Below are 21,507 nucleotides of genomic sequence, written 5' to 3' on the forward strand. Positions count from 1 at the left end.
TGTTGGGGTCTAGGACTGTGTCTCTCTCAGGGCTGGGGTGTTGGGGTGTTGGGGTCTGGGACTGTGTCTCTTTCAGGGCTGGGGTGTTGGGGTCTAGGACTGTGTCTCTCTCAGGGCTGGGGTGTTGGGGTGTTGGGGTCTGGGACTGTGTCTCTTTCAGGGCTGGGGTGTTGGGGTGTTGGGGTCTGGGATGGTGTCTCTCTCAGGGCTGGGGTGTTGGGGTGTTGGGGTCTGGGGCTGTGTCTCTCTCAGGGCTGGGGTGTTGGGGTGTTGGGGTCTGGGGCTGTGTCTCTTTCAGGGCTGGGGTGTTGGGGTGTTGAGGTCTGGGATGGTGTCTCTCTCAGGGCTGGGGTGTTGGGGTGTTGGGGTCTGGGGCTGTGTCTCTCTCAGGGCTGGGGTGTTGGGGTGTTGGGGTCTGCGATGGTGTCAGCAGTGCTCTCTCACTCACTGATCAGGGTGATTTGGGCTGTCTCAGAGGCGTAGCGCTGGGTGACATTGTTGTAGGCCCAGCAGGTGTAGTTTCCTGTCTGGTTCTGTTGAGCTTTTACCAGCCTGAGTTCCTGGCCCAGCCTGTTCAGCAGTGATCCCTCAAAGGCCCACTGGAACCACGCACTGGGGTTGGACTGCGCCGAGCAGGACAGAACCAGGTCTGATCCAGTAAGGTAAACCCGCTGCTTAGGACTCACAGCCAGTGATACGTTATCTGGACCATCTAGAAACAGACCATCAAAAGTCAGTGATGCCATATCTACGTTAGCTATAAACAGAGTATTGCCAGTGCATTATCTGATCCATTGTCTGGATGATCTAGAACTGTCCGCACTGATCACACTGCGCTGGCAGACGGACTGTGTCGGGCCTGTTGGGTTTGGGCTGGAAGTGGACCTGGAAGACTCACACAGGACGTTGAGATAGACGGGCTGGCTGGTGGCGTTGCTGAATGAGTTGGACACAAAGCAGTACAGGGGCCCCCGATCGGACCTCAGCACGCTGGATATGGTCAGGGTGCGATTGCCCTCACTCAGCTGGAAGCGCTGGCCAGCTGTGACCTCAGAGGAGCCATTGAGCCATCGGTACGAGGGGGCCGAACCCAGGGCACTGCAGCTCAGCCTCACAGTGTCATTGAACTCCACTGGGTCAGTGATGTTGGCCTGGACAGTCACGTTGGACACTGGCGCTGCAGTCAGAGAGAGAGACAGGGATACAGGGCACATCAGAGTGTTATATACAGCTGTCCACTGGTCAGATCTGAGGGTCTTAGTCCAGAGAGGACCCCACACCAGGTTTCACCCCGACAGGCAGGAGCAGCGTGCGCCTCTCCAGGGAGACCAGCATGCTCGGGCCTGGAGGGCGAGCTTGTGATGTCATCCTCTGTAGCGTGAGGAGTCCTCCTCCGCCTTCGGCAAATATTGACAACCCCCTGTTCAGTGTTTTTACTTCCAGCGGGAGTCAACACGAGACACCCCCCCCCCCCACCCCCCGGACCCTGCACGACTGAGGGATTCTGGGACTGTGTCTCTCTCAGCACTGGGGTGTTGGGGTGTTGGGATCTGGGACTGTGCCTCTCTCAGGGCTGGGGTGTTGGGGTGTTGGGGTCTGGGACTGTGTCTCTCTCAGCGCTGGGGTGTTGGGGTGTTGGGATCTGGGACTGTGCCTCTCTCAGGGCTGGGGTGTTGGGGTGTTGGGGTCTGGGACTGTGTCTCTCTCGGTGCTGGGGTGTTGGGGTGTTGGGGTCTGGGACTGTGTCTCTCTCAGGGCTGGGGTGTTGGGGTGTTGGGGTCTGGGACTGTGTATCTCTCAGGGCTGGGGTGTTGGGGTGTTGGGGTCTGGGACTGTGTCTCTCTCAGGGCCGGGGTGTTGGGGTGTTGGGGTCTGGGACTGTGTCTCTCTCCGTGCTGGGGTGTTGGGGTCTGGGACTGTGTCTCTCTCAGGGCTGGGGTGTTGGGGTGTTGGGGTCTAGGACTGTGTCTCTCTCAGGGCTGGGGTGTTGGGGTGTTGGGGTCTGCGACTGTGTCTCTGTCAGGGCTGGGGTGTTGGGGTGTTGGGGTCTGCGACTGTGTCTCTTTCAGGGCTGGGGTGTTGGGGTGTTGGGGTCTGGGACGGTGTCTCTCTCAGGGCTGGGGTGTTGGGGGTGTTGTGGTCTGGGACTGTGTCTCTCTCAGGGCTGGGGTGTTGGGGTGTTGGGGTCTGGGGCTGTGTCTCTCTCAGGGCTGGGGTGTTGGGGCGTTGGGGTCTGGGACTGTGTCTCTCTCAGGGCTGGGGTGTTGGGGTGTTGGGGTCTAGGACTGTGTCTCTCTCAGGGCTGGGGTGTTGGGGTGTTGGGGTCTGCGACTGTGTCTCTGTCAGGGCTGGGGTGTTGGGGTGTTGGGGTCTGTGACTGTGTCTCTGTCAGGGCTGGGGTGTTGGGGTGTTGGGGTCTGCGACTGTGTCTCTTTCAGGGCTGGGGTGTTGGGGTGTTGGGGTCTGGGACGGTGTCTCTCTCAGGGCTGGGGTGTTGGGGGTGTTGTGGTCTGGGACTGTGTCTCTCTCAGGGCTGGGGTGTTGGGGTGTTGGGGTCTGGGGCTGTGTCTCTCTCAGGGCTGGGGTGTTGGGGTCTGGGACTATGTCTCTCTCAGGGCTGGGGTGTTGGGGTGTTGGGGTCTGGGACTGTGTCTCTCTCAGGGCTGGGGTGTTGGGGTGTTGGGGTCTAGGACTGTGTCTCTCTCAGGGCTGGGGTGTTGGGGTGTTGGGGTCTGCGACTGTGTCTCTGTCAGGGCTGGGGTGTTGGGGTGTTGGGGTCTGCGACTGTGTCTCTTTCAGGGCTGGGGTGTTGGGGTGTTGAGGTCTGGGATGGTGTCTCTCTCAGGGCTGGGGTGTTGGGGTGTTGGGGTCTGGGCCTGTGTCTCTCTCAGGGCTGGGGTGTTGGGGTGTTGGGGTCTGCGATGGTGTCAGCAGTGCTCTCTCACTCACCGATCAGGGTGATGTGGGCTGTCTCAGAGGCGTAGCGCTGGGTGACATTGTTGTAGGCCCAGCAGGTGTAGTTTCCTGTCTGGTTCTGTTGAGCTTTTACCAGCCTGAGTTCCTGGCCCAGCCTGTTCAGCAGTGATCCCTCAAAGGCCCACTGGAACCACGCACTGGGGTTGGACTGCACCGAGCAGGACAGAACCAGGTCTGATCCAGTAAGGTAAACCCGCTGCTTAGGACTCACAGCCAGTGATACGTTATCTGGACCATCTAGAAACAGACCATCAAAAGTCAGTGATGCCTTATCTACGTTAGCTATAAACAGAGTATTGCCAGTGCATTATCTGATCCATTGTCTGGATGATCTAGAACTGTCCGCACTGATCACACTGCGCTGGCAGACGGACTGTGTCGGGCCTGTTGGGTTTGGGCTGGAAGTGGACCTGGAAGACTCACACAGGACGTTGAGATAGACGGGCTGGCTGGTGGCGTTGCTGAATGAGTTGGACACAAAGCAGTACAGGGGCCCCCGATCGGACCTCAGCACGCTGGATATGGTCAGGGTGCGATTGCCCTCACTCAGCTGGAAGCGCTGGCCAGCTGTGACCTCAGAGGAGCCACTGAGCCATCGGTACGAGGGGGCCGAACCCAGGGCACTGCAGCTCAGCCTCACAGTGTCATTGAACTCCACTGGGTCAGTGATGTTGGCCTGGACAGTCACGTTGGACACTGGCGCTGCAGTCAGAGAGAGAGACAGGGATACAGGGCACATCAGAGTGTTATATACAGCTGTCCACTGGTCAGATCTGAGGGTCTTAGTCCAGAGAGGACCCCGCACCAGGTTTCACCCCGACAGGCAGGAGCAGCGTGCGCCTCTCCAGGGAGACCAGCATGCTCGGGCCTGGAGGGCGAGCTTGTGATGTCATCCTCTGTAGCGTGAGGAGTCCTCCTCCGCCTTCGGCAAATATTGACACCCCCTGTTCAGTGTTTTTACTTCCGGTGGGAGTCAACACGAGACACCCCCCCCCCCCACCCCCCGGACCCTGCACGACTGAGGGATTCTGGGACTGTGTCTCTCTCAGCGCTGGGGTGTTGGGGTGTTGGGATCTGGGACTGTGCCTCTCTCAGGGCTGGGGTGTTGGGGTGTTGGGGTCTGGGACTGTGTCTCTCTCGGTGCTGGGGTGTTGGGGTGTTGGGGTCTGGGGCTGTGTCTCTCTCAGGGCTGGGGTGTTGGGGTGTTGTGGTCTGGGGCTGTGTCTCTCTCAGGGCTGGGGTGTTGGGGTGTTGGGGTCTGGGACTGTGTCTCTCTCAGGGCTGGGGTGTTGGGGTGTTGGGGTCTGGGATGGTGTCTCTCTCAGGGCTGGGGTGTTGGGGTGTTGGGGTCTGCGACTGTGTCTCTCTCAGGGCTGGGGTGTTGGGGTGTTGGGGTCTGGGACTGTGTCTCTCTCGGCGCTGGGGTGTTGGGGTGTTGGGGTCTGGGACTGTGTCTCTCTCGGCGCTGGGGTGTTGGGGTCTAGGACTGTGTCTCTCTCAGGGCTGGGGTGTTGGGGTGTTGGGGTCTGGGGCTGTGTCTCTCTCAGGGCTGGGGTGTTGGGGTGTTGGGGTCTGGGGCTGTGTCTCTCTCAGGGCTGGGGTGTTGGGGTGTTGGGGTCTGGGGCTGTGTCTCTCTCAGGGCTGGGGTGTTGGGGTGTTGTGGTCTGGGACTGTGTCTCTCTCAGGGCTGGGGTGTTGGGGTGTTGGGGTCTAGGACTGTGTCTCTCTCAGGGCTGGGGTGTTGGGGTGTTGGGGTCTGGGACTGTGTCTCTCTCAGGGCTGGGGTGTTGGGGTGTTGGGGTCTGGGATGGTGTCTCTCTCAGGGCTGGGGTGTTGGGGTGTTGGGGTCTGCGACTGTGTCTCTCTCAGGGCTGGGGTGTTGGGGTGTTGGGGTCTGGGGCTGTGTCTCTCTCAGGGCTGGGGTGTTGTGGTGTTGGGGTCTGGGGCTGTGTCTCTCTCAGGGCTGGGGTGTTGGGGTGTTGGGGTCTGGGGCTGTGTCTCTCTCAGGGCTGGGGTGTTGGGGTGTTGGGGTCTGCGATGGTGTCAGCAGTGCTCTCTCACTCACCGATCAGGGTGATGTGGGCTGTCTCAGCAGCGTAGCGCTGGGTGACATTGTTGTAGGCCCAGCAGGTGTAGTTTCCTGTCTGGTTCTGTTGAGCTTTTACCAGCCTGAGTTCCTGGCCCAGCCTGTTCAGCAGTGATCCCTCAAAGGCCCACTGGAACCACGCACTGGGGTTGGACTGCGCCGAGCAGGACAGAACCAGGTCTGATCCAGTAAGGTAAACCCGCTGCTTAGGACTCACAGCCAGTGATACGTTATCTGGACCATCTAGAAACAGACCATCAAAAGTCAGTGATGCCTTATCTACGTTAGCTATAAACAGAGTATTGCCAGTGCATTATCTGATCCATTGTCTGGATGATCTAGAACTGTCCGCACTGATCACACTGCGCTGGCAGACGGACTGTGTCGGGCCTGTTGGGTTTGGGCTGGAAGTGGACCTGGAAGACTCACACAGGACGTTGAGATAGACGGGCTGGCTGGTGGCGTTGCTGAATGAGTTGGACACAAAGCAGTACAGGGGCCCCCGATCGGACCTCAGCACGCTGGATATGGTCAGGGTGCGATTGCCCTCACTCAGCTGGAAGCGCTGGCCAGCTGTGATCTCAGAGGAGCCACTGAGCCATCGGTACGAGGGGGCCGAACCCAGGGCACTGCAGCTCAGCCTCACAGTGTCATTGAACTCCACTGGGTCAGTGATGTTGGCCTGGACAGTCACGTTGGACACTGGCGCTGCAGTCAGAGAGAGAGACAGGGATACAGGGCACATCAGAGTGTTATATACAGCTGTCCACTGGTCAGATCTGAGGGTCTTAGTCCAGAGAGGACCCCGCACCAGGTTTCACCCCGACAGGCAGGAGCAGCATGCGCCTCTCCAGGGAGACCAGCATGCTCGGGCCTGGAGGGCGAGCTTGTGATGTCATCCTCTGTAGCGTGAGGAGTCCTCCTCCGCCTTCGGCAAATATTGACAACCCCCTGTTCAGTGTTTTTACTTCCAGCGGGAGTCAACACGAGACACCCCCCCCGCCCCCCCAGAGGGATTCTGGGAGTGGCTCGAGAGAGAGAGACGCCAGCTTACTCACCAAGGACCGTCAGGACTGCCTGTCCAGAAATCTGAGGCACCAGGCCCTGGACTCGATAGGTCCCAGAGTCCTCGAGGCGCACGGACTCCAGGAAGAGGGCTCCGGAGCTCAGATCCACGCTGGCCTTCCCCTCGTATCCCGGGAAGGCCTGCTGCTGGCGCTGGAACAGCATGACCACGGTGCTGCCGTTGAACAGCCAGGTGCCGGTGCTGATGGCGGTGGGGGGGCTAAGCTCCAGGGTCACGTTGTCCCCGACGTACACGGGGTTGGCCGACGGCGTCACGTCCACGGCCAGCAGACCTGCCGGGGAGGGAGGGTGTGGGAGATGACCGCTGACACCGTTAGAATGGATTGGATCAGCCGGTCAGCTGTCCCGTAGCTCCCAGGAGTCTCCCCTCCCCTCTTCCGGCTAACAGTGCTCTTGTGGTGACACTTCCTGAGCAAATATCCAGTATTTCACTCCCAGGATCCTACTGGGATCCATTCTCTAGCTCCGTCTAGCATACTAATGACCCTGTGTTTGTGTGGGTTTGTCTGCTGGCTTTGATTGTGGATGAGAGCGTCAGTCTGTGGGGTGTCTGCATGCTCTCTCTGTGTTTGTGCGGGGTTGTCTGCTGTGTTTAGTTGCGAATGAGGTAGTCAGTCTGTGGGAAGTCTGCATGTTCTCTTCGTGTTTGTGCGGGGTTGTCTGCTGTGTTTAGTTGCGAATGAGGGAGTCAGTCTGCGTGGAGTCTCTCCATTTGTCATGCTCCTCCTGATTCCCAGAGACGAGGAGCTGGCAGGGTTAAAAGGAGTCTCGAATTGTCCTTGTCTGTGAGTGTGCAGGTACACACTGTAGCGGCGAGGCTTATTAATAAGAAAGAATTAAGTGTTTCTGAGCTTTCCCAAATGAGGCCCCATTTCTCTGTTCATCTCTGTGGTGCAGCCACAGAGAAACTATTCATGCAGGCTGATTTAAGGTTTCCTAGGACAGCTCCCAAAGGGGGATGCACTTAGCTAAGCCTGGCTATCATGATCAATGGTCATCCACTGGCGCCTATCAGTCTAGGGAGTGCCAGATGGACATCTGGACTGCATTCCTAAGTGTCAGGAGTAAGTGACACATATCTCACCTTGATCAACCAATCAGGGACTGGTAGGGCCGAGTAACCCACGTGGGACTCTGATGCCCATGGAACTTTCAGCCAATCAACGAGCTGAAGTTCCTCCAGGTAAAAACAGGCAACACAGAGGGCCTGAGAGATTCAGTAAGATTCAGTAAGATTCAGGAGAATTCTGTGGACAATTCTAAAGGGAATTCAAAGGAGAATTCCAGGGCAGGACGGCCCAGGAGCAGAAGGCTCCCAAGGGCAGGACATTCTCGCAGCGCGCCTCCTGACCATCCTGAGACTCAGCCCGGACAACCACGGAACGGCCAGTGTGTCTGAGTGCCAGAACTTTCCTTTGTTCTAAGAGTCTAGAGCGGAGGTTGCCAGAGAGTAACCAGAGGATCCACCCGAAGTTAGCACCAGCAGCAAGCCTCGTGAACAGGTCAGAACTGTGGACAGCTGAATCACTATTCAGAACTAGCTCTTCATCAGGAACGAACCGGTCCTCTTCCTGACTTGCTGGGACCCACAGTCATCTTTTCTCCTGTGCACAAACTTTGCTAGTTAAAGCCAACACTAACTAGCCGGTCAGTGAGCATCAGCAGCGCACCGTCGCAAGCCGCACAGCACAGCCTGGCACCGAGCCAGAGAGCGCGGATTGGACAGCAGCAGCCTGCAATTGTTTCTTTGTGCCCGCAGGAGATCTGAATCCCCAGAGATTGGATGAGTATTCAACTTCACTGCATTACTGCTCGAGAATTCAATTGTTATCCCAACCAGTTGATATCAATTTAATTCCTAAGAGTTATGTACTTGTTTTGAGTATCTAGAGTAGAAGTTGTAACCAAGTTCATTTACGAAACGGTCTAAATGAATGATATACTGAACGTATGTCCTCTTGATATATGTAACACTTCGTAACTGATTGAATTTATACCTTTTGTATTCTGATAACCCTCTCGATAAGATCTGTTAGGTTTACATGCATATTCTATGTATTAATAAATGTATCCTCGTGTATTAGTACCTGTGTGTGTGCGTTGTTTGATTTATGTCGCATGGTTGGATTCTAAAGCCATCAAAAGAATCAACTTTGTGATTTACTGCTACAATTAATAATTGTCTCAGTAAATGCCCAAACCCTACAGAACTGGTGCCTTCAGAGAGTGCACTACATTTAATTTTGCTAAGGCAACATTACAACACTGTACAGCATGCATGCGTCTGTACATACACAGTATACAAATATGTACAGAACTACTAGGGTTTCTAAACTATCTGAAAACGTCCGGGATCTTTTCCTGGTTTTTTTCCACGAGGTTTTCGACTGGAGGGCGTGAGGATCACTGGAGCAGGGGTGCCCAACCTTTTGTAATGTACTGTAAGAGCTATCTTTTCATTTGCCAGTCCAGCGCGATCTACCAGTGTGAATCTGAAGCTCTGATATAGGGAAAACAGACTGTGGGCACATCGGTACAATAACGATACCCATCATTAAAATAACAGCAAATAAAAGCAAGTGACTCGTGCTTCACTGAACCAGTCACGTCCTCCATTTTAGAAAAAAGACTACCCTGCCTTCATGTGAGCGTTGGCACTTAGGAGCTGACTGGAGAACACTTGTCATTGTTTTTGAACGTGGTCACACTGCTGATCATGTCGATGACAGTTTTATTGTGTCCCTGCAGCTCGACATTCAGCTCATCAGCAGTTCAGCCAGGTCTGTGAGGAAGGCTCAATCCAGAAGCCACTGGTCATCCTCTGATCGAGCATAATCACCGTGTTCAGACGCCTGGAGAAACTCTGATTTCAGGCAACAGCTGTCTGAACCTCGCTAAACATGTCTGGTTTTGAAATGTCCAAACAGCAAGTCAGCAGCCTCAGCAAACACTTTTTTTCACTTCTGGATCCCTGAATGACTTGTTGTGTGGAGCCAGGAGGTGATTGCTGCTTTCCCTCTTGTGTTAGGCCTCATGAAAACCGACTGCTGCTACTGTAGTTGAGATTTTAATTTGTCCACTTTTCGTTTCTGTAACTGACTTTTAGTGGGAAAGTCCACATCACACGATTGACGATTGTGTGCAGTTTTGAAATGTTGTGCTCTATTTCCCTTTTTCGCGTAGACGCCAGCATTGCAGATTTGAATGTGAAAGTACACACAATTAATCCTGCTCCCCTTCCTTGTGCTAACGGTAAGTTTTCTGTCTCTTTGCTTCATCATGTTCGCTCAAACACGACAACTATCGAAGAGGCGGTCAAACTCATCGAGCTGCTGGCGGATTTGTCACGGCCAGTCTGTTTGGCTCCACTGTGCGCGAAACCAAGGGACCGTTCTGGGGCAGCGCACACACACACAACACTCTGTACTCACTGAGCTCCCAGTGCCAGCCAGCACTCGGGGACGAGACCTCTACAGCCCATTCCACAAGGGTTAAACACACACGAGGGCAGTAAACTGTATGACATTACATGCACAGGTCTGAATGAGTTTTTAGGCTTTCAAAAAAAGTAGTCAGATAGCCCATTTATTTTTTGCCAAACATTCTTGCGATCGACTGGGCGGGCACCCCTGCTCTAGAGAGTTGGGCTGTCCGGTTCGCCAGCCCGCGCCCATCAGCTTTACCGTACGCACCACAGAGAATATCGATCATTATTGATCAGCTATTTGACAACAGCACACAGGCAGTGAGGCCAGGCATGTTGTCAGACACAGCGCATCGATACAGAGGGGGCGCAGTCTTGTAGTTTATACGAACTTACTCCTTCGTCAGGCCCCTCTTCAAACATGCCAGCGTTGAAAGAACATCTGTGTGGAGAACGCTGGGGTACGCTGGAATTCTGCAGAGCCGCTCGAGGGCTCGGGATCGGGGGGCCAAACCCCGAGGCGGAGCAGAACCCCCGGCCCCCCAAGGAATCGGGAGAGAGGAGTTACCTTTGGCGAAGGTGGCGGCGATGAAGAGCAGGGCTCCCGCGCGGCGGCCCTCCATCGTGGCTGAGTCCCCAGTGCCTCTGCTCCAAAGCCAGCCGGCGATAAGGCTGCCCAGCCCTGCTGACTGATCCCGGAAGCTCCGCTCCAGGAGCGCGCTGTTTGCTCTGGTTGTGCAATGGAGCCGGGGAGACTGGGAGCAGCGCTTTCCCCGCAGTGACGTGCTCTCCCGCCGTTCCCACCCCCATGAGCTCGGCGGCGACTCACAAGGGGCGGGGAGAGGCTCATGGGAGCCTTCCTCCCCATTTGTCTCCCTCTCTGGCCTCAGTGGACGAGACAGACCCAGCGGCCTGAGCCGAGGGCTGCTGGCGAAACTCTTTCAGGGGTCGTGGGTCGTGGCCTCACCCCCCCTTCAAGCCATGAGCCTGTTATTACTGTTGATTGAGGGTGCTGGTTTGTCATCTCATTTTTCTGATTTGTTTTTCCATGTGGGGTGGCACGACAGCATGGTCTCTGCTGCCTCCCAGCTCCTGGGGTCCTGGGTTCGAGCCTCTGGGGCTCAGGAGTCTGTCCCTAGAAATGCTGGCATCTTCTAGAGTGGCCCGTGGAAGGGCTCTAACACCAGTAGATCTGTTCGGATCACTGGCGTCATGGTGCCAGTCTGAGGTTATGGGCTTCTGCTGGGTCCAGACTGGCCGCACAGCCCAACGCTGCCTGGTGCCGACTCCACACAATCCCCATAGGATTGTGATCCGTGTTCAGCAGTTGACATGGGTCGGCAGCGTTAAACTGGAACGCAACTGCACAAAGACTGATGACTGAGCCGGCTGGCGACTCCACATTTCAGCCCCCAGCCTGGCTGGGCTCTCAGGGGGATTGAGCAATGTAACTCAGTGTTTGATGTGTGGGGGTACCCGGTTCGGGGCACTGAGGGAGGGTGAGGAGGGGTTGTGTCTGGATCTGGGCAAATCGTACTTGACAGAACATAAAGATTGTGCCTGTTGTTCCTTCAACACTAAAGCAGTTCTCTGAGAGACACCGGTATTATAAAAACATGAGGTGGAAGTTCACTGAAGAGGAATGATGAGCAGCATTAGAGCTAACGAGAGCTGCAGATCCAGGCAGGAGGAGTCTGTCTTGCTCGGCTGGTGGTTTAGTAGCTGCACGAGTTGAAATTGTTTGATCAGCTGTTTCATGAAGGAGCTCAGAGTTTATGCCTCAACGACTTTCGGACATCCACAACTCTTGCTGTAAAGGTAGTTCCCTATTCTCCCTTCTAAATGTATCCCATCATGCTTTCAAATTGTGACCCTGAGTCCTTGTCCTCTAGTGAATGTGGAATAGACCCCCGGGGTGACCCCCTGTCTGTCTCTCCTCAGACGCGCTCCAGTCTCTCAGACGCCCTTGTCCTGGACTGAGGAGATTCAGCTCCTTAGCCCCGTCTGAGCCCAGGAAACAAGTCTCTCTCTCTCTTCTCTCTTCCTGTGGTGAGCTGACCAGCTCTGAGCACAGTATTCTAACCCTGACACTGTACCTGACAGCCCTGAGTCCAGGATAATTCCGTCTCTTCTGAACACAGTATTCTGAATGAGGTCCTGCTGTTGCTTCGAGGAGAAGCTCCTGTGTTCAGGGCCTGAGTGTTCACTGAGAGCAAGAAAAGAAAGAAAACACTTGCTTGTCATCAAACATGTTTATTCGTTGTTTTGGACGCCCGGCAGCAATCACAGCTGCCTGCGGGCATGAGCAGGGCAGTGTCAGGAGCGCTCGGTGATTACAAACCTGACAGCATTCATCAGCAAGGTGCCTGCTGCACCCAACTAACACTGTAAGGTTACACATGTGTACACAGCTAGCGTGGGTACAAATTAGAATCAACTGATAAGAGCCACATACTGGATTTTCAATAGCTTTTTCTGTAAGTATATATGCTTAGCGGTTGCATTATCTGCAGGTGTGACTTACAAACACCTATTGTTGTAGCAAGGCCTGAATGTTAAAGACACACAAGGTGAAATCACTAAATGAGTGTAGTGTGGTTTTACACAAAGCACAGTAGCTCTCCTCCTTGCTGACACACCAGAGGTATATTGCCCAACAGGGCACACACTACAGAGTCCTTCAGGGTGAACAGCATGGAGTTCTATAAGGCCTACAATACAGAATCCTATAGGATAAACCGTAAAGATTCCTATAGGGCCAAAGGAAAGAGCCCTACAGGACCAATAGTAGACTCCTATAGGGCTCACAGTACAGAGTCCTGTAGATTCCACAGTACAGAGTCCTATAGGGCCCACAGTCCAGAGTCCTATAGGGCTCACAGTACATACAGAGTCCTATAGGGCCCACAGTCCAGAGTCCTATAGGGCCCACAGTCCAGAGTCCTATAGGGCTCACAGTACATACAGAGTCCTATAGGGCCCACAGTACAGAGTCCTTTAGGGCCTGCTGTGCTGCAGATGAGAGTTGATGGCTCTGCAGGTGTTCAGGCAGGGGGGGCAGGCAGGCAGTGAAGTGGTAATGTCACACAGGTCCCGGAGAGGACACGCCTGAGACCTGCGCCTGTAACACAGAACACACCAGGCCTGAGACACACCTGGGAACACGACCTCTCAGTACTGCTTGGGAAGCTGTCGCTCGAGCCCACTCACCCTCTCTGCTTTATGTTGAGGCCAAGAGAGTCAGAGCCAGAGTGACCACAGCTAGCAGAGAACTGGACAGACGTCCCGCGCTGTGCTCCAGGCGCACTGACCCCGACTCTGAGAGGAGACACACACACAGTCTGACTCTGAGAGGAGACACACACAGTCTGACTCTGAGAGGAGAGAGACACATACACAGTCTGACTCTGAGAGGAGACACACACAGTCTGACTCTGAGAGGAGAGAGACACACACACAGTCTGACTCTGAGAGGAGACACACACAGGCTGTTAGTGCTCTGATCTCTGAACTGTTCCCATCACACAGTCTGACTCTGAGAGGAGACACACACAGTCTGACTCTGAGAGGAGACACACAGGCTGTTAGTGCTCTGATCTCTGAACTGTCCCTATCACACAGTCTGACTCTGAGAGGAGAGACACACACAGTCTGACTCTGAGAGGAGACACACACAGTCTGACTCTGAGAGGAGAGAGACACATACACAGTCTGACTCTGAGAGGAGACACACACAGTCTGACTCTGAGAGGAGAGAGACACACACACAGTCTGACTCTGAGAGGAGACACACACAGGCTGTTAGTGCTCTGATCTCTGAACTGTTCCCATCACACAGTCTGACTCTGAGAGGAGACACACACAGTCTGACTCTGAGAGGAGACACACACAGGCTGTTAGTGCTCTGATCTCTGAACTGTCCCTATCACACAGTCTGACTCTGAGAGGAGAGACACACACAGTCTGACTCTGAGAGGAGAGAGACACATACACAGTCTGACTCTGAGAGGAGACACACACAGTCTGACTCTGAGAGGAGAGAGACACACACACAGTCTGACTCTGAGAGGAGACATACAGTCTGACTCTGAGAGGAGACACACACACAGTCTGACTCTGAGAGGAGACACACACAGGCTGTTAGTGCTCTGATCTCTGAACTGTTCCCATCACACAGTCTGACTCTGAGAGGAGACACACACAGTCTGACTCTGAGAGGAGACACACACAGGCTGTTAGTGCTCTGATCTCTGAACTGTCCCATCACACAGTCTGACTCTGAGAGGAGAGACACACACACAGTCTGACTCTGAGAGGAGAGAGACACACACACAGTCTGACTCTGAGAGGAGAGAGAGACACACACACAGTCTGACTCTGAGAGGAGACACACACAGTCTGACTCTGAGAGGAGAGAGACACACACACAGTCTGACTCTGAGAGGAGACACACACAGTCTGACTCTGAGAGGAGACACACAGGCTGTCAAGAAGAATTGTTTCAATGTTGACAGTACAAAGTGTTCCTTGATGTCTTGATGTGTAAGCTCACAAGGGGGCGCTCTTTATAAACACTCCAACTGTACTAAAAGTTGACTCATGAATACTATTTCTTAATTTCTTGGGAATCTATTTGAAAGTAATTCTGAGTTGATAATTTTTTGAACGTCAGTGGTGGGATCTTGAATAAGTCTCTATTGCAGATCTATTGCAGAAGCTGGTGGGCACCACTAGAGGTATCAGGACCCTGGAGGAGCTGCAGGTATTTCTGTCCAGATCCAGCACAGGGGCCCTGTGTGAGGGCTGAGTGCTCTGGGCTCTGGACAGATCCAGCAGCAGGTCTGTGGCTCTTGTGGCTGAATTGCATGACGCAGACAGAGTCTGGGAAGGTCTGACAGACTCGTGTCCGGACTCTGCTGGGCGAATGCGTCGCAGACTCCCGCTGGCCCATGTGAGGAGGGGGGCTCCTGAGTGACCGAGACAGCCGAGCTCGTCCGAGGCCCCTGGGGACCACAGTGACCGCTCCCTCCTCCTGACGGACAGCTGCAAACAGAGACGCCCCCTGCCCCCCCCCCCCCCGATGGACATCTCTTCCTCGCCACGGAAAGCTACTCACCCAGCACGGTCAGGTTGACTTCTCCCAGGATCCGGGGCACCAGGCCCTGGACCCGATAGATCCCGGAGTCGTTGAGGCGCACGGACTCCAGGAAGAGGGCTCCGGAGCTCAGATCCACGCTGGCCTTCCCCTCGTATCCCGGGAAGGCCTGCTGCTGGCGCTGGAACAGCATGACTACGGTGCTGCCGTCGAACAGCCAGGTGCCGGTGCTGATGGCGGTGGGGGGGCTGAGCTCCAGGGTCACGTTGTCCCCGACGTACACGGGGTTGGCCGACGGCGTCACGTCCACGGCCAGCAGACCTGCCGGGGAGGGAGGGCGCTCAGAGGCTCGGCGCCCGGTGCCAGGAGCACGCCCGACAGACACCACCCTACCGCCCGCCCCGCGCCTGCTGTAGAGTCGGGTACGAGACAGAGGCGTTCAGCTCAGCCCAGCAGCCTCTGTGGGTCCCAATTAAAGCACCTCTTTCTGAAGACCTGGGCCGACTGAACTCGTGCACGTGATCTGCCTTCAGCTCTCCGGGACCAGAGCTGATCAAACTGTTCCTAATCTTCACATTCACACGGACCTGAAGGACTGACTGGACTGGAGCAGTCAGGACCGGGTGTGGAGACCCCTGATTTCGAGCTCCTATTCCATTCCGTTGCAGGTCTTTGTTACAGCTCTAAGTCAATTAAGCAATTAAATAGTTTACTGGGAGGCTCAAAGTCCCGCAATGACCTGGAATGGGAGAGCAGCCCTGATCTAGTGCAGTGGTATCCAGTCCTGTCCTGGAGGACTGGTCAGTGTACCTGCAGCAGGGGTGTCCAGCCCTGGTTCTGGTGGACTGGTCAGTGTACCTGCAGGTTTTCCAAGTCTCTGGAAAACCTGCAGACACACCTGAAGAGTTCACCTGGTCCAGCTGAGCGAGGAAGCAGCTGGTCTGGCCCCCCCGGAGCAGGACTGGACTGGACCTCGAGTTACCCGAGGGGCACTAATCCGGTCCATGAGGACCAGAACCCAGCAGGGACTCCGGGTCTCTCTAGCAGCGGAGGAGGAAAACCCGGAGTCGCTGCGGTTCAGCCCGGACCGGAGCTGTCGTGGATTTCGGAGGAGAAGAGACCGAGAGAAGAGTTACCTGGCGTGAGCGCGGCGAGGAGGAAGAGCAGGGCGTCCAGTCTGGCTGTGTCCATGTCGGAAGGGCTCGCAGACGAGGAGAGCCCCGCGGCCTCGCTCTTATACACACAGCAGGCGCCGCCCCTGCGCCCGGGACCCCAGAACTCGCCCTGGCCGGGCTGGCGCTGTTTGCTCAGGTTGTGAAACCGTCGTGGTTCTCACACAGGAGCAGAGCAGGAGTCACAGGGCCTCCAGGCAGCTGCTGTCGTTTCGCAACGTCTCCTCCTCCGCACACACGCCGGCGGCTGTGCGCCCACTCTCGGGGAGTGCACCCCAAAATACTCTTCACCGTTCACGACTGTGACACAGTGCCAATGTGCCAGTGGGCACTATTACTGCTCACAGCTCTACTGTTACTGCTGCTGGCACAGCGGAGTGTGTGCCACTGGGCCAGTGGGCACTATTACTGCTCACAGCTCTACTGTTACTGCTGCTGGCACAGCGGAGTGTGTGCCACTGGGCCAGTGGGCACTATTACTGCTCACAGCTCTACTGTTACTGCTGCTGGCACAGCGGAGTGTGTGCCACTGGGCCAGTGGGCACTATTACTGCTCACAGCTCTACTGTTACTGCTGCTGGCACAGCGGAGTGTGTGCCACTGGGCCAGTGGGCACTATTACTGCTCACAGCTCTACTGTTGCTGCTGCTGGCACAGCGGAGTGTGTGCCACTGGGCCAGTTGGCACTATTACTGTCCACAACACTATTTTTACTGCTTTGCTATGTTTACCAAACTTTGCTTTGGACTCCACACAAAGGGAGCTTATCGAGTCGATACAGGAAACACGAAACCGCAGAAGTGCTCGAAAGAGTCGTGAGCTCTCCTTATCTCACACCCAGCCCCTCCGAGAACCGAGTCACGGCAGCGGAGGTGTGAGGGACCGTGGAGGAGGGGCTGCAGGAGTCTTACAGGGAGGTGTGTGTTTACAGAGCGATAAGCCAGCCAGCATGTTGGGCAGCAGTCATGTTTTTATTTCACTCAATAACAACATGCGCAAGAGGGCTGCTGCTCTGGCCAGGGATCACAGCTCACTTCCATGAAACTGGAATTCCTCTTCCTTGGAAATGTTTCTTCCGTCCAGGAAGGCCGACCCCACTCGCCATCTGTGCTTTAAACTGAGGCCCAGCGGGTCAGAACCAGAGTGACCACAGCTAGCAGAGAACTGGACAGACGTCCCGCGCTGTGCTCCAGGCGCACTGACCCCGACTCTGAGAGGAGACACACACACAGTCTGACTCTGAGAGGAGACACACACAGTCTGACTCTGAGAAGAGACACACACACACAGTCTGACTCTGAGAGGAGAGACACACACACAGTCTGACTCTGAGAGGAGACACACACAGTCCTCCTCTGAGAGGAGACACACACACACAGTCTGACTCTGAGAGGAGACACACACAGTCTGACTCTGAGAGGAGACACACACACACACAGCCTGACTCTGAGAGGAGAGACACACACACAGTCTGACTCTGAGAGGAGAGACACACACACAGTCTGACTCTGAGAGGAGAGACACACACACAGTCTGACTCTGAGAGGAGACACACACAGGCTGTTAGTGCTCTGATCTCTGAACTGTCCCCATCACACAGTCTGACTCTGAGAGGAGACACACAGGCTGTTAGTGATGTTACAGCCAGGATGATCCTAACTCTCAGCCTGACAGTGAGTTTCAGATCAACACAGCCTCTTCGCTCACCACCAGAGCTGTGTGTGCACTGCAGTGTCTTCAGGGTAAGATGTCCTCGGTCAGGAGAAGGCCAGAGTGAAGCTGGGCTGTGCAGTGATCTTGAGAGGGCGACAGCTTGAGGAACCCTTCACCCCACATCGCCGCCTCGGACGTTTTCGAGGCGTGCTCGGCCAGGACCTGTGTGGGTGGGCTCTGGTCCCCCTGTGACCCCAGCGGCGGCGTGGTGACGTACCCATGACGGTGATGGCCTCGCTGGCCCGGGCGGTCAGCCCGGAGGCCGTGTTGCTGGCCCGGCAGGTCAGCAGGCCGCGGTCCCTGTGGGTGACCTGGCGGAGGGTCAGCGTGCGGCCCTGTCGGAGCGGGCTGCCCCCGAGCTCCCAGGCGTAGAGGCAGGGGGGCGAGCAGTCCGCTGAGCACGCAAAGGTGTAGTTTCCCCACGTGGCCAGCAGGTGGGGCCCTGCCACAGTCAGCCACTGGGGTCCGTCTGCAAAACAGGACACGATGCTGTCCTCTCGCGGCGCAGGTACGCAGCGGGGAACTACCTGCAAAAGTCGTCTTCATAGTGGGGTGCTGAGAGACAGCAGTTCTGACTCTGTCGGGGGGTGAAGTGGGGTGCAGACCCACCCTCTGGATTTCATTTTGCCAGGGTCAACACGAACCCTAGCAGGGGAGGCGAGTTGTGGGGGGAGTGGGAGGGGTATATGGAGTAAGAGAAGGGGGCGACCAGGGGTGACCAGGCTGGCGCCCGAACGCCGAAGGACAGCAGCCGGACTCTCCGGGCCGGACTGTGAGAGGGGAACACAGAGACTGGTCCCGCCCGGAGAGGGATCGCTTACACAACCCCACGCTGGTGCTGGTGCTGGCGGGGCTGGGACACAGACTGGGAGATTCGCAGGAGTCTTGTGACACAGGGAGGGAGGGAGGGGCGGGGCACGTCCTGTGTACTCACAGGAAGGTACAGGAGGGTACGTGACTCTCCATTGTGTGCCATGTGCCTCTGCTTCCCTCTTTGTGTTCTGTGCAAATATTGCTCTTGCAGCTGCACACAAAAGCCAGAGGTGTACAGAGGGCAGGGCCGCTGTGCAGGGGCGCGAGGTGAGGGGCGCGGGGCCCTCACTGGGGCTACCTGTCATTGCCTGCTAGACCCCGACTCCCTGAAAAACTGCACTGAGGACAGATCACACACTCCACACTGACCAATCAGCACTGGGCTCTGCTGTGGGAGGGCAGGTCACACACTTCACACTGACCAATCAGCACTGGGCTCTGCTGCGGAAGGGCAGGTCACACACTCCCCACTGACCAATCAGGACCAAGCCCTGCTGTGGGAGGGCAGGTCACACACTCCCCACTGACCAATCAGAACCAAGCCCTGCTGTGGGAGGGCAGGTTATAGAATCTACTCTGACCAATCAGCGCTAAGCTCTGCTGTGGGAGGAAATGACATAGACTCACTGCTGACCAATCAGCACTCGACTCTGTTGTGGGAGGGCAGGTCACAGACTCTACACTGAACAATCAGTACATAGCCTTGCTGTGGGTGGACAGGTCAGACACTGCCTGCTGACCAGTCAGCAGCCGGTAGCATATTCACAGATCACTCTCAGCTGGTACTTGGCACTGGAGATCCAGTGGGTGCCCGGGTCAGCCAGGCACTGGTAGACGGCATTGTCCGGCAGCAGCAGGGGGCTGAAGAAGACCTTGCTGTTGTCCGCAGAGAAGGTCACCGTGCTGGACGCAGTCAGGAGCAGGTCGTCCTTCACCCACTGCCTGGAGGTCACCTGTGCACCGGACACGTTGCAGGTCAGGCTGAAGGGCTGGTCAGCGATGGGCAGGGCCTGAGCAGGCTGGATGGAGACGGTGGCGTTGGGATCTGGGGGGGGAGGGGTGGCTGTGACGGACAGTCGGGGTTTGATGTGAAGGGTCAGCTAGTGCTACAGGTCACCTGTCTCTAAGGGCTGGGAGCAGCTGTGAGGGACTGAGGGATTAAACCACCAACCTGTTCAATCAATGACACCTGTGAGCTGCTGGTTAATTAAGCAGGCGATCTGTGCAATAGAGACAGCTCCCGTGAGTTACTTGATTAATTAAACTGGCAATCTGGTCAATTAAGACAACACGAGTGAGCTATTGATTAATTGAGTGATCGTTCAGATTAAGGCAGTCTGGTCCTGCAGGGCTGATGGGTAATGATTGGTATCTCCCCAGGAAGCCCTTGCTGTCCGCAGCAGCGCCCCCTACCTGCCACGCTGATGACCCTGAACACCCGGACGGACAGTCCAGTCCCGGAGCTGCTGGCCTCGCAGGCCAGGACACCGCTGTCCGTGTAGGTGACCGGTCTCATGGTGACCACGCTGCCGTTCGCCACCTGGACCCCGTTGAAGAGCCAGGTGTAGCTGCAGGGCGGGTGGCAGTCCGCGGAGCAGACGAGCTCAGCGTCTCGGCCGGCCGTCACTGTGTCCGGCCCGGTGATGACCATCCGCGCCGGTCCGTCTGTGAGACACACGCAGGAGAGGCGGTGAGCCTGTGAGGGAGCCAGAAGGTGTCAGGTATTGTCAGGTGTTGTGGAAGGACAGGTCACTGACTCTACACTGACCAATCAGCACTTGGCTCTGCTGTGGGAGGGCAGGTCACAGACTCCCCACTGACCAATCAGCACTTGGCTCTGCTGTGGGAGGGCAGGTCACTGACTCTACACTGACCAATCAGCACTTGGCTCTGCTGTGGGAGGGCAGGTCACTGACTCTACACTGACCAATCAGCACTTGTCCCTGCTGTGAGAGAACAGTGACCAATGACCAATCAGTATTTTGTTTTGAGAGGAAAGGTCACAGCCTCTACTGACTAATCAGCTTTCAGGTATTTAATCATCCAGTACAGGGGGCTGCTGTAAATGTCACTGGGAGGGCAGTGTGGGTGTCAGCTGTGCTCAAGCGGTCCAGCCATGTGACCCCAACCCTCAGCATGCCGGGTACGACTCCAGAGAGGCAGTGACACCGGACCAGCTCGGCTGGGGGCTCCAGCTGCAGAATCAGCCTGAAGAATTCCCGGCCGGATTGTGACAGGAGCTGTAGAACATGACTGTTTACTTTTACGGGGAGGCTTATCAGCTGTAGGAAAGGACGCCCTCTTCCCTGGTTTCTCAGATCTGCGTTGCACCATTTCACCTAGTCGCAGGTTTTCTATCGTGTCCCCAGCTGGAGCACCCTTGACAGCTTTCTCTACCCCAGCGTTGGGGGCCGAGGGTCTCAGGGCCATGCAGAATACGTGGGGAGGGAGAGGCATACATTAGTGCCCGAGAGTCGAAGACACAGCGCTGCTCAGATCAGAGCTCTTGGTCCGCTGGCTGGCATCTGGACCATTCTGGGCTTCCCTGTGGTGAAGAGGTCTGTGTCGCGTGGCAGGGCAGGCTCACCCACTGCCCACCATCCTGCCCGCTCCTGGGCCAGCGTGAGCTGTCTCGCAGCACGCACAGCTCCCAGCACCGCAGCGCTGTGAGAGAAATACACACGCCATGTAGATGAACACATACTGCAGCTCTTGTTGTGTTAGATAAACATATACAACAGTGTGTGTTGTGCTCAATGAATACACAGACTCCTGTGTTAGAAGGCTACACACAGGTGTGTGTTGTGTTGCATGGGTACACACAGCTGTGTGTTGTGTTAGTTTGCTACTCCTGTGTGAGACAGGAGCTGTGTGATGGGAGCTCTGTGCTCATGGGTGACAGGGATGTCTTACCTTCCAGAGACAGGAGCAGCAGTGTGACAGGAGCAGCAGTGTGACAGGAGCTGTGTGCTCACTGGTGCCTGGATGTCTTACCTTTCAGAGCCAGAGACAGGAGCAGCAGGGTGACGGGAGCAGAGTGTCGGGGATCCATGAGGTGTCAGCAGGACGGAGGCCGAGCCAGTGTGCACCTGACAGGTAGGGCCCCTGCTCTTATATACCTCTGACTGCAAAACAAACAGCC

General features: G+C 56.0%; 1 protein-coding gene and 1 pseudogene across 1 annotated transcript; both read right to left on the reverse strand.

Annotated features, from left to right (window-relative positions):
- Positions 1 to 439: 439 nt before the first annotated feature.
- Positions 440 to 10,195, reverse strand: LOC148815014 (cell adhesion molecule CEACAM5-like; annotated as a pseudogene).
- LOC148815015 (cell adhesion molecule CEACAM1-like) lies at positions 2,840 to 3,773 on the reverse strand. Its single transcript, XM_088905755.1, has 2 exons — positions 3,400 to 3,773; positions 2,840 to 3,213 (listed from the first exon to the last, which is right to left on the reverse strand). The coding sequence occupies exons 1-2, from the start codon at positions 3,713 to 3,715 to the stop codon at positions 2,942 to 2,944; spliced, it is 588 nt and encodes a 195-aa protein (XP_088761881.1). The 5' UTR covers positions 3,716 to 3,773; the 3' UTR covers positions 2,840 to 2,941.
- Positions 10,196 to 21,507: the final 11,312 nt, after the last annotated feature.

Source organism: Atractosteus spatula, chromosome 25, assembly GCF_055471065.1.
Source record: "Atractosteus spatula isolate fAtrSpa1 chromosome 25, fAtrSpa1.hap1, whole genome shotgun sequence".
Taxonomy (NCBI): domain Eukaryota; kingdom Metazoa; phylum Chordata; class Actinopteri; order Semionotiformes; family Lepisosteidae; genus Atractosteus; species Atractosteus spatula.

What these genes read in the sequence shown, in the direction of transcription:
- LOC148815015 (XM_088905755.1), bottom strand. Translation starts at nt 3,715, where the DNA reads ATGTGCCCTGTATCCCTGTCTCTCTCTCTGACTGCAGCGCCAGTGTCC. An exon ending in CGTCTATCTCAACGTCCTGT is followed by an intron (nt 3,214 to 3,399) that starts GTGAGTCTTCCA and finishes GTCTGTTTCTAG; the next exon opens with ATGGTCCAGATAACGTATCA.